A 12,821-nucleotide genomic window follows, 5' to 3' on the forward strand; every position below is an offset into this window, starting at 1 on the left:
TGAATGAACCTTTCTTATTTGGAAGATTAAAGGAATTATCTCTTTTTTAGATTTATTTGCTGATGGTGGTTTCATCTCTTTTGAACAACTTTCTACCAAATATAATTTACTACACATGCAGTTTTTTTTTAAGATATCTACAGATTAGAAATTTCCTGAATATTTCCTGAATTATCTAACATTACAACAACCAGATTTACTTGACACTTTGTTCCAGTTAAACCGCTTTCAGACGGGCTTAATTGGTACTATATAAATTTTGAGATCAGTTCCCATGGATAAGATTTGACAAACATGGGAATCTTTATCCCTGTTTTCTTTGTTAGGAGAATTATTTCTAATATGTCACATTTTCACCCTTTGGAATTTATATATGATACTTATACGATGTAGACTCAGACAGACCATTTTAATTGTGTTATTTCTATTCACCTTCTGCTGTGTATATTATGAAATGTTAATAAAAAGATTGAAAAAGAAGATAATTAGGCAAAACAAAGAGTAACCAATGTTGTAGACTGCAACATTAATAGATTGGACGCATGCATCTTTATTACAAGCAAAGAATCCCTAAAGGAGTCACATCATTAGCACTAAGCATTTCTTCATAGAATCTAAGCTGCCACCAGGTGGCAAAAGAACTATAGAAATTAATGCTTGAAGCAAAATGAGCATAACCTACTTGGTTCTGCATGTTTGAATTAGTAGGTACAACAAAATGGTCTTGTTTGTACAAATCATTTTGTAACTTCAATAACAATTTAGAACAATTCTGAGGTATGCAATAAAAGCTATCAATATCTTACAGAAGCTTAGAGAGAACTGAACTGGTTGCAAAACGTACTTTTGCAGTCTGATCCATATCTTGCTGATTCACACAGTTCACAGGCTGTTCCCCTGAACCCTACTGAGCATTGGCATGTTCCATTTCCACGTCTTCCTTCATTACATTTTCCATGAAAATTGCAAGGTTTCTCTATTCCTCCAGGACACTCTGAAACAATTAAATCACAAGAGTTATTCTTTTGTATTAAAGAGGGGTTTCAGGCTAGACAATGAAGTGATGTGGGAAACCTAATTGGGAAAGGCTCCTTTATGATTTTATTGCTATAAAATCTCTGAAATGTTTGAATATCAGGATGAAATGCACACTTCGAAGCACATACGGCAAGGTTTTAACGTGACTCAGACAGCAGGCCATCAGTCAGCTAACCAGCAGTAATAGTAATAAAGGAAGAAGCAATTGTAATATTTCCAAGTAAAAAATATACCAGTCCTTCAATATGTAGAAATTGGTCTTCACAAGTAGCACAAAATAAGCCCATACAATTCAGTAGCCAGATTTCCGCGACAGAATCAGCATTGGGGATGGCACTGTTATTGTAGAAGTTAGTGTGATGCTATTACAGCTTCAGTGACCCAGGTTCGAATCCATCTGTAGGAATTTATATGTTCTCCCTGTGTCTGCGTGGGTTTCCTTTGGGTGCTCCGGTTTCCTACCACTTTCCTAATATGTACTGGAGGTAGTAAGTTAATCGATGACATGGGTGTATATGGGTGGCATGGGCTGTTACCGTGCTGAATTTCTAAATTAAAAATAAATTCCCATACAAGCTCATAACAAGGACAATCCAGCTAGTTTCTCTCCTCATTGCCCTGTACATTCAAATCCCATTTTAAACATGAAAATTCAATCTGCCTCAACTAATTCTCTGATATTGAATTTGATGCATAAAAAGTCATATCATTATTGGTTCTTTTTCCAACTTTCAATCTAGGTTTCCTGTTGCCTTATTCTTCAGCCAAACAAAAGCAATATTTATTGCTTAAAAATATTATTTTGTCCTGTGACTTTTGTTTTCTTGGTCAATCACCATTATTCTAGCTTTGGGACATGAAAGATTTTAAATACCTGTGTTGAGAATTTGATTTTAAAGACTGCTCCTTGAAACTTGGGTTTGTTCATATGCTCTCTTGGTGGACAGTTTGAGACTGTGATGGGGAGGAGATGATCACACACTTCTTTGCAGGCTGTGGATTTGCCAAGAGGGCCTTGTGAAGGATGCAATACAAATGTCCCTGTCACAGCTACACCACTGAGGACTCTCCGATTTGCGGACTTCCCCCGCGTACATCTTTGGGACAACCCATGCTGCTGAAGGATCATCAACTTGGTGAATGATGCTCATTGGTCTGTCCAAGTTTTGCTGGTTTTCCAGTACCATGAGATGTCCATAAAGGAATGCTGCCAATTGGCACATTCCAAACTGCAGGAATACATGTCAAGAGTGCACTGAAGTTTGGTGCAGCCAATGCAAAGGCTCTATGAGGATGGACCACAGGCTATCGTCCTCCCACTTGTGGACAGTGAGGGGCTGACTCCCCTCAAACAGAGCAAGAATGTATCATCCCTGTGGACCATGTGAGTGGCAACTGTACATGAAAGATGTGCTAACATTTACATATAGACCAGGAACTCAATGTATAGATTGAACGGTACCTGGATTGTAAAGCGCTGTGTACCTGATTGTAGTTCATGGAGATAGAGAATTCCAAAGATTTACAGCATCTTAGCAGTAAAATTCCTCCTCATCTCAGTTTTGTGCCCTATACTTTCATATTAGCATTTGTCACTTAATTCTAGACCTTCTCACCAGTGAGATATCTTCACAGCATCAAAATCAAATAAATTTTAATGCAATTACATCTCTTTTTCTGAACTCCATGTTGCTCAATCTTGCCACAATGCCTTCAAGCTTGGATTCAATCCAGTGAATCTTCATTTCACCGTCTCTAAGTCTAACGTACCATATTTACACAAAGAGCCCAAAACTCTCCATTCTGACTAACATCCCAAATGTGTTCTTATCAAAATCATGTTGTTGTGCTAAGTTTTCCTTCTGCTTATAACCCTTGTAACGAAGGCCAAAATTGCATCTGCACAATAATTTTCTGGCCTTTCCTGTTTGAATCTCATATCATTTAAATAATATTCTACTTTCATATTATTCCAAAGTATTTCAATCCCTTTTTTTGCCATCTATTTACTCCATCTATCCATCTGCAGTCAACTGCATTATTATTGTTTTCAGACTAGCATACAGTGGAATTACAAAACAAAATACAATTTGTTTTCAAAAGACATCTCAAAACCTTTTCCAGATGCTGATAGAAGTACTTGGTCAACAGTTGATGGTCATTACTATTTCCTCCCTTACCTGAACAAAGAGGTAAATGGTATTTATCAGGTAACCTGTTGCAAAATCTTCCTGTTTCAAAACTGGAAATAAACTTTACACATCAAACAAAAGAGCCAACACAACCAAAATTATAAGCTTTCTGAATCACAAAGTCAACCTGCGACATCAAGGACTCAAGATCAAGTTATCTTCCTTCCATATCTTTGAGCATTCTCCCAGGACAAGCACATCCCAATCTGAAACCATTAATTCCACTATTTTGAGGTGAATCATGGAATTTAGGAGAAAAGGAGTCCATTGGGTGCATCTGACTACTGACAAAAGTCACTTAATTACAGTGCTCCACTTTACCAGTAAAGCCTCCAAATGTTTCCTTTTGTATGTATTAGATTTCAGATTTTGAAAATTTAACTTATGAAAATTTCTTGTGAATTTGTTTTTGCTATTTCCTTGTGCATTGCACCTCACATCCAAAGAATGTATTGCCAATTATACCTTGGTGTCCACCTAACAATGTCTTTTTCCTCCATTTACGCTGGTAAAATACTTGCATAAATTTTGAACACTTAAATTTTCTCTTCATTTAAGAAATACAACCTCAGCTCCTCAAATCTTCACATAAAAGCGAAATTATTTCCAATGTTTCATTTCAATGTTTATTGGTCTCTTGCTGACTGAAAGACAACTTATTTCAAATTACAAGGAAATACCTGGATAGCCAATTGTTAAAACATCTCCAGCAAAATCTGTATAAAAACAAATCCCATCTCTAGGATTACCTTGACAATGAGGCCCAAAATGATTTTTGCAACACTGGGGAATCCATAAAGGATTGACACATTGTCTGCTGCAGCCACGTATGAGCTGAGGTTTACTGGAACGACGATGCTGTGTTAATCGGCCCAAGGTATAGATATATTTTGGATTTTTCCGCCATTCATTGAAGTAGGCACGAAAGCGAGGAAAATATTGATCCAAGCTGAAATTTCTGTAGTAGCACAATTGGTAATCCGCACCATCCTTCAAACAAAACACAGAATTGAGGATCTCTGAAAGTTCTCCATATCAAATGGCACAACCTTAACATATAAATTATAGCACAGAGCATTGATGGGTGATCACTTACCAAAAAAAAACTGTTGGGGAAACTCAGCAGGTCAAGCAGCATAAGTGGAAGAATAAGGTCAATGCTTCAGGTCTGAACTCTTCATTATGATTCATTACTTAATAATGTAGAATGAGGTTTACAACTGTATTACAGTTCTGGCTTGCAGAGTCAAGGTATTTCTCAGTACGTAGGAAAGAGCAGGAATAGGCTATTCAATCTCAAGCTGTCTGCTCTAATTATACCTTATTTTCATGCCTTATTCCAACATCCCCTGATTTCTTTCATATCCAGAAATATATTAAATTCTGTTTTGAATGCAATCTGGGGTAGAGAATTTCAAAGATTCATCATCTTTTACTGAATGAAATTTTTCTCCAGTCCATTTTGTTTAGAATATAATCACAGTTGGCGTAACAGGTAACAAAACGCTGTTACAGTGCCACTCATTGGGACTTGGGATCAAAACCCACACTATCTGTAAAGAGTTTGTACGTTCATCCCGAGTCTGTGTGTGTTTTCTCTGGGGCCTCTGGTTTTCTACCACCATTCAAAATGTACTGGGGTTGTGGATTAATCAGGTGTAATTGGGCAGCAAGGGCTCATAGGCCGAAATGCCTCTTGCCTGGACTCTGGCCACCCATAAGTGCACACCTTGCTGTTGGCTCATTTAAATTTAATCTAAATATTTCAGTGAGGGAAAGCTCTCCCCTCATTTAGCATGCAAAGCTGTACAAGAATTTTGTACATTTTAATGAGGCTGCTTCTTACTCTTTTCATAGAATAAAATGGGACCCAAGATGTTGGCGCCTATGATTGGCAGTAGCCATGAGGGTTTCCAGACTTCCAGGGAAGTAGAGGACTAGCACAGGACACCAGAAAATAGGGAGACCACTGCCCCCCTCCAAACCCCATCTGAGAAAGAGAAGCAGAGGAGAAGACCCACAGGACAGTGATCATGGCAGCGGACCAGTGAGGGGTTCTGCAGCTGAAGGACTGATGCAGGTGTCGGGCTGCTGGTGACTCAAGGTGAGGAACCCACGAAGGCCGTGGGCTGCTGGAGACTGCAGTCAAGGCACTCACATCAGGCTGAGGACTGCTGGAGACTGGCTCAAAATTGGCTGAAGGGGGTGCCAGGTATCGAAGCCAGGATATGAGAGGGCACTGAAGGGTTCCTAATTGTATCGGAGGTTCGGATCTGAAGCTCGGGTTGCCGATGAGTCGGTCTGGATTCTGCATGGCTGTGGAGGCTGCATGAGTGCTGGGGCGAATCCATGGACACTTGGTGACTCGGCGGGAGGATGGGGGGGGGGCGGGGGGAGCTCTCTTTTGCTTCTCTTTCTCTGCTGATGGTGGATCTGTCTGCCTTACAGCAGACAAAAGCACTGTTTTTATTACATGACAATAATTGAACCTTGAATCTTGTGTAACCTTTTAATCTGACAAAAAAAAGTTAGAGAAACTCAACAGGTTAATGCAGCATCAAGAGGAAGGAAAGGTAACCAATGTTTTAGACCTGAGTCCTTCCTCAAAATATTGGTTACCCATTGCTTTCTCTAAATGCTATATGACCTGTTAAGTTTCTCTCGCACTTTTGGGTATTGCACAACAATCATAGCATATGCAGACTTTCCTGTTTAACTCCCCATCTGAAATTTATTCAGAAGTCACATCACCTGTCAATCACCTGGACTCTGGCCACCCATAAGTGCACACCTTGCTGTTGGCTCATTTAAATGACATAGCCTCATCATTGCCTTGACACCCAGATCAGAACCGTATAAGACATTGATGCATAGCACATTCTTTCTCTCTGCTTCGTAGTCCAAGCACCAGACATTGCTCTATGCCAGGTCACTACTGTGGACATTGCTGGAGGAGTTGCAGGTAAGGTGCACACTACACTAAAGCTGAGCTTTAGTACTGTGATAGATTAGTGTTTGTAGAGAGACATACCCTCATTGGTACAGGGAACTGGGAGTGTGTTCGAAAATCCCTGTCTGTAGAGTGTGTATACACGTGCGTGAGCCTGTAGAAGATCGGCGGCCAAAGGAATCGGAGTCAAACCTGGGTTGTCTACATAGTTGTTTAGTAGTAAAGTAATTAAGTATCATTTGACATTTTCCTGTTTGTCTCCTGTGTGTTTAATAAAGTTAACTTTGATTGTAACACTTGTGTCCAGAACCGACCGAATCTGATACCCTTCCAAACACAACAGCTACTGAAATCCTTTTGCAATTTGCTCCAACATGGCATTTCCCTAATTACCTGCTGTATTGGGCTGGATTTTCAAGGAGACCCAAGAAATGTCATCGATAACTATATTGCATACAATAGATGCCACCACATGTTTCATAATTTCAGGTGCATAGAGGACCCAAATGGAACATCCTTGTTTTCCTTTACACTTTATCTCATAGTTCACAAGCACCTGGTGAAAATTAATCCAAGATATGATGAACCTGGGTGTGTATTTCATTTACATTAATAAATTATCCTTTTGATGTAATAACCAATTTTCAAGAGCATGCAAATGTTCTCTTTATGCCGATACTTTTTTTCCCCCAAATGATTGTTTTTGCTAAAAAGAGGAATGAAAAAGATAAGGAATGAAATAGAAAGAAAGAAAAAGAACAAAGAAAAAATTCCATTTACAAAAATATGTAGAAGTTGGTCCAGTCACAAGTTTTAGTATCTATGGATCATGAATGATCTTGTTCAATTTTCCTTTCCAATCTTATCCCTAACTCTCTTGATTATCTCAGGATATCCCAAAATATTTTATCGTCAATGGAAATATTGTCATGTATAAATTTTAACACCAACAAAGGAAAACTGGGAAACATTCTGTGACTATCATGGACTTCAGTAAGTATAATCTATTGAGAAATATTTTCTGTAGGTACAGATTACTTTCAATGACTTCTTTTAGGTAAATATTATACAAAAATTCCAAAGGTTCAGAATTTGTAGGTATTTTTTCTACAAAAATAAAGTCTTACCTGAGGTTTAGATCCAGGAGGACAGAAAGGAGGTGCCAAACAGTCACCACATTTACCCTAAACATAAGGGTCGACAATAAGCCAGAAGCATCTTGTTTTACATATAAAATAAATATTTGGAAGCAGATTATAGCTTTCCTTCTTTTTGAGTCAATTGGAAGACCAAGATATTTTCACACACAGAGAATTATAGATTCCATGACTTCAGAGCTACCTGATTTTTAGTCCATTTTAAAGTAATAAATGAGAACCCTAGTTGGCCTCTTTACATTATTATGATCACATGTACCATTTTCTCATTGACCATTATAACAGCCATTCTCAACCTTTTTTCAGCAATGCCACCCCCTCTGCCCCTCCCCCAGGACTCTGCTTAAGGTATGTGGACCCCCTTCTCTGTGAATCAGTCAAGTTTAGGTTTCATCCATACCCATCAACCCAATTTCCTCCAATCAATAGAGATAAGAAATAAAAAGTTAGTGATACTTACAACAGCTGGATGCATTGTAAGTGCATCACAACGAGCTCCTACATGTGGGGGCTCCAAGAGATTACTGATGCCATATGCAATTCCACCAGCAAACTCAAGATGTCTTTGAACAATATGAGCTCTTCCATCATTCACAGTCAAATCCCCCTGAATCAAAAGGTAACACTTTATGAATGACACCTTATGCACAGATAGTGAAGGCCATGCTATTGCCTCTTTTTTCTAATGAACCATTAGACTATTGTTTAATATTTGTTGGTCTCCAAACACTGTCTGTCTGTGTACTATCTTAAAACATTTTCCCTGATTTTGCATCATTTTGCTTTAATTTCAGTTTCTAAAATAGAACAAACCACCAGTGAAAAAAGTTTAAATATTAAAAATTGAGAGTGAATATATATTTTAAAACACTGGGCTTGAGGAGGAAGGGTTCAATTCATGTTGTTATATTGAGTTAGGAAGTCAGAAGTAGACTTCAATAAACATATTCTTTTAATTAAGTAGAAACAGGCTGTCATTCACTCAGCATTGACCTTGGATTAAACTAATCACAAAGATCTTCTGATCTCCATAATGTGGGCTTCCCCTGTTGTTTGCTGAAAGGTACAGCTTGAAATAATTCTTGAATCAGTGACTTGGGGAATACAAACCTGCTAAGAAACCAATCATTAAGCAACTCTCACAGAGACATAACTAAGAAGGATAATGCACATTTTTTAGCTCACTCTCTAACCATTAAACATAGCAGGTCATAAGGGTGGCAACATACATACAAGTTTAAGGCTGGAAGCTGAAATATTACAAAAAAGAATTTTAATGACTTCTTGGTAAGGGAATTACAATCCAACCACATAAAATTGATCCTTTTGGTTCAGAAAATTTGTTGAGCCATAATTATGATTCAATATGGCTTTAAAAATCCATCTGGATCTCACACAACAAAATAACTATTTCAGGGTTTTTTTCTGTAGTAGGATTAGTGCAGATTCCTGATTTAAAAAAAATTGATTCAATTGAATTCTCTTGAATGTAATGGAAAAAGCTGCAAAATGGAACAGTCTCTGGTAGAATATTAAATACAGATTGCAGTTTCACAGTTCCCTGTACAAAAAGCAAGCCTAGAATCCTAGGGTGGTTGCCATTTTCATGGTGTAACAACAATGTGAGCTAATAATTTTGTTGTCATTGCAATCACAAAAACTGAATCATAATTACAAATTCAATAGGAATGTTTATGGCTCTCATTTGGTTCATTTTCCTCACCCCAATTTTCTGCGCAAAGGATATTGGAGTTTGTTCTGGGTATACTTGGAACCCTTCAGCATTTCACCCCATTTGTCACTTTTGTGAGCTGAGGTGGTGTTGAAGATGGCCAGTCCAGATTCTGTCCTTATCCAAAATCCACTTCTTCCAGAAGACATGAAAAGCTTTTAGGTGTGGCCACACACAATGGCCACTGCAGTGTCTGGATGATTTATAAACTCAGGAATTGGAAATAACAATGGAGGGAAGAAACATACAGCAATCCAGGCATTAAATAAGGACTACCACTTCAGGGTATTCCTGACAAAGGGTTCAGGCCTTTTACTTTCTGGATGCTCTATGGCCTTTGGCATTCACAGCACTCATTCCTAAAGCTCAATTTAACAATGTTGGTGCTTTAAACTTACAATTTTAGTCCGACTGCAACTGACTGAAATCATCAATCCTTGCATCGTTCTCTTGGCATTATTAACTGGAAGATCTGCTGCTAAAATCTGCAGAAGAAGAACATTGTATGATAATTTCAAAGAAATTGTATTCAGATTGCCAATGAACTGAGGAATGCTCATCTGGACACTAGAGGGAAGACAACTGAGAGTGTTGATAAGCAAAGATAATTTTCAATACATAATTTTTAAGAAACAGATTATTTCTGGAGGCTCACTACACAGAATAGCCACATGGATATATCCTTTCTTCATGGTTTAGAATTAAGAGATAGAATAGAAAGACAAAATTAAACTTGTTCTGATAAAGCCATTGTACATTCTCCAACAAATTCACTACCCAGCAACATGAGCTAAGAGAGTGGTTGGAAACAGATATAACAGTACTTAAGAATAGAATTTGAAGAGGGTAGGAATTGAGACCAGTTAAGGAAGATGGAGTAACCTTACGTAATTGGATGTTTAATTGGATAAAGAACATAAACTTGAAATGTAACTATATGTCAACCAGCCTTTGTAGTCAGAATGGCCACACAGGAAGGGACCTCGATGTGTTGTTCCTGTAGGATGTGGGATCTTTAAGCAACAGATGCTAGCTTGAACAAGCACATCTGCAGGAAGTGTCTTCAGCTGAAATGACTGAAACGTAGGATTTTGGAATTTGGATCTGCAGCCAACCTGACAACTGAGAGAATGCAAAATCACTTTTTTTTAAGAGAAACAATTTCAGTGAATAACTACCCCAATAAGAATAAGGAGCTTCTAGTAGAGCAGGAAAGAATATTAACTATCCAACAATGATCTCTGGTAACTGTCCTACTGAAGAAAAGGATATAATTTTTCAATTTCCACTCTCTCTAAACCTCTCAATATTATGAAAACCCATATAAGTTACTTCTGTACTCTCTGTTCAAACTTCCCATTTTCCTTATAAAGGCCCTTATCTTTGCTCACAGGCTTCCTCTGAAAAATTTTATTCTCCTCTGTTGCAGTTCCAAAATTAGTCACAACATTGCCCATTAGCTGGGTATATCTCAGTACAACAGGCTGCACCTTGAAGTCAAAGGCCTTGAGAACCATGCATGTAAAAATGGAAATCAATGCAGTGCATTACTTTAGAGTAAAATTACGCTCATCTCTGGCTTCTCGGCAGCTTGGTGGGAATTTCAACCCCTAACTTTTTTGAGGATTTTAAAATTGAATGTGGGGAATTCAGTACAACTGCCAGCTGTTTGGATGAATGACCATCAGATATCCATACAAACAGAGGCACATTCCTCTGTTACAAAATTATAACGTCAACTTCTATTTATAAACATTTAGCTAATGAACTTTAAAATTACTTTATCAAGTATCCCTGCCAGTTCTGAGCATTTGTGTTTGTGAACCCAATCTCTCACCAAAACTTCAATTCCCATGTTTTGCAACACATTTTTTTTTATAGGATACTGCTCTTCCAGACTGGTTTTACTCTTCATCAAAATCTATCAGTTATGGTTCTGCCCATATTGCCATCTCATGACAACTTGAAATTTTTAAGGGAGTGAAACATGAAAGTCTGCAGACGCAATGATTGTAGTAAAAACACAATGCTGGAGAAACTCAGCAGGTCACACAGTGTATTTTATATAGTAAAGGTACATAACTAATGTGTCCAGCCTCAGCCCTGTATCAAGGTTTAAGTAAAATGTAGGCAGGAATCTGAATAAAATGGTGGAGTAGAGGAGCACAGGTAAGAGGTAATACCATCATTATGAACTATTGACTTTTATTACCTGAAAACTTTATAATCATTTTAACTTTATAATCCATTTATCTAAATTTGTTTTTGAACAATTACAAAAAATAACTGGCCCAAAACTGAATTTTGGAAAACATCTTTGCAAATCTCTTCCAGTCTGAAAACTATCCTCCACCTCAGTGAAACTTTCCATAACTGAGGCAATTCTGTCCCCAACAATACAGAAAAGGTCAGGATCTGTGCAAAAAGTTGGAAAAAACACATAGCAAAGTTAGGAGAGAATGGAATAGTCAGTGCTTCAACCAAGAAAATAAAAGAAAGATTTGGATCACAGCATGTGCTAATGAATGGTTACATCAGACCTGGGAAGGAGATAACTCGCTGGCAAAATGAATAAGAAGGAGGAATTTTAAAGGAAGAGTGCAACAGGATAAAATAAGCAAATGATGATAGTAAAAATAGATGAGAGCATATGATACCAATTATCTTTGGCTTGGCTTCACGGACGAAGATTTATGGAGGGGTAATGTCCACGTCAGCTGCAGGCTCGTTTGTGGCTGACAAGTCCGATGCGGGACAGGCAGACACGGTTGCAGCGGTTGCAGGGGAAAATTGGTGGGTTGGGGTTGGGTGTTGGGTTTTTCCTCCTTTGTCTTTTGTCAGTGAGGTGGGCTTACCATCTTAAAAACTCATTCAAAAGCAAAAGTAATCATACAAAAAAATGGTTTTAAATCATGAAATAATAATTTTAAAAAATCATAAAGCTGATGATTTGTAAGAAGAGATTAGCTGGTTGAAGAAATGGAAGCTATAGAATCATATACTTTGTGGAGAATCACCGGCATGGAACGTTAACACTAACACAAACAGCTGATGGTCAGGGCAGTTTTATCCAAATCCTTAACCCTCCAGAGAGGGCAGGATTGATTATTTCACCCTTGTATGTACAGATGATTATTAATTTGGATATAGATTTATAGATTGAAAGATTTACTGTGGGCAGAAATTTGCCTTACAATTATCTTAATAATTACAGGACTCGATAGGAAGTGATTGGCAACCAGGAGGATTTTTCAGATGTTAAAGAATCAAAAATAAATCACACACTTTGTATATTGTTAATTATGAGTAATTTACACTTCTGTCTAAAATACTTCCTATTTCAGAGTTGCTGAACACATAGTTTACAGGTTTTTGAGATGAAATTTCAGCAGACCTTTTGCTGCACCCCAACTGTGACTCACACAGATAACACAAGGTCTGGAGAGTTATCCCTGAGCTCAAAGGGATCTCTTCTCTCTTCTATGCACCTATTTTCTAGGCCTCCCTATTCCTGAAAAAGGTGTTAAACAAGAGGAGGAAAGGCATTACAGAGGCACTTAAGATGCATCAGAGGATCCAGCCTTGAGTTGCACCATCCCAAAGTTTTTAGTACGTCAGCATACGGAAGCCACACAACAAACCTAATACCATGACGGCGGGCTCAGGCCCAAAACATTGATTACGTATCTTTGCCATAAAGAACACTGTGTGACCTGCTAAGTTTCTCCAGCACTTTTGTCTATGAAAAACCT

General features: G+C 38.0%; 2 protein-coding genes across 10 annotated transcripts in view; one reads left to right on the plus strand and one right to left on the minus strand.

Annotated features, from left to right (window-relative positions):
- LOC138763304 (5'-nucleotidase domain-containing protein 2-like) overlaps positions 1–12,821 on the plus strand; it is a 130,764-nt gene that overhangs the window by 114,202 nt on the left and 3,741 nt on the right. For 2 of the 9 annotated variants that reach the window (XM_069937207.1, XM_069937216.1), the window contains one exon: positions 5,088–5,174. The exons of 3 other annotated variants lie outside the window; for them this stretch is intronic. Coding sequence is in view for 2 of the 6 variants with exons in the window: in XM_069937204.1 (XP_069793305.1) it covers positions 5,088–5,171 (84 nt within the window). In the remaining 4 variants the exon portion in view is untranslated. Of the gene's footprint in view, positions 1–5,087; positions 5,612–7,070; positions 7,174–12,821 lie in introns of those variants that run through there. 4 more of the 9 variants (XM_069937212.1, XM_069937210.1, XM_069937218.1 and 1 more) reach the window with 4 other exon arrangements.
- Positions 1–12,821, minus strand: part of stab1 (stabilin 1) — a 240,380-nt gene that overhangs the window by 18,906 nt on the left and 208,653 nt on the right. Inside the window, exons 52-56 of the mRNA XM_069937203.1 lie at positions 9,468–9,554; positions 7,798–7,944; positions 7,308–7,364; positions 3,980–4,220; positions 845–994 (exon numbers count right to left, since the gene is read on the minus strand). Of these exons, the coding sequence (XP_069793304.1) occupies positions 845–994; positions 3,980–4,220; positions 7,308–7,364; positions 7,798–7,944; positions 9,468–9,554 (682 nt within the window). The remainder of the gene's footprint in view (positions 1–844; positions 995–3,979; positions 4,221–7,307; positions 7,365–7,797; positions 7,945–9,467; positions 9,555–12,821) is intronic.

The sequence above is a fragment of the Narcine bancroftii genome, chromosome 5 (genome assembly GCF_036971445.1).
Source record: "Narcine bancroftii isolate sNarBan1 chromosome 5, sNarBan1.hap1, whole genome shotgun sequence".
Taxonomy (NCBI): domain Eukaryota; kingdom Metazoa; phylum Chordata; class Chondrichthyes; order Torpediniformes; family Narcinidae; genus Narcine; species Narcine bancroftii.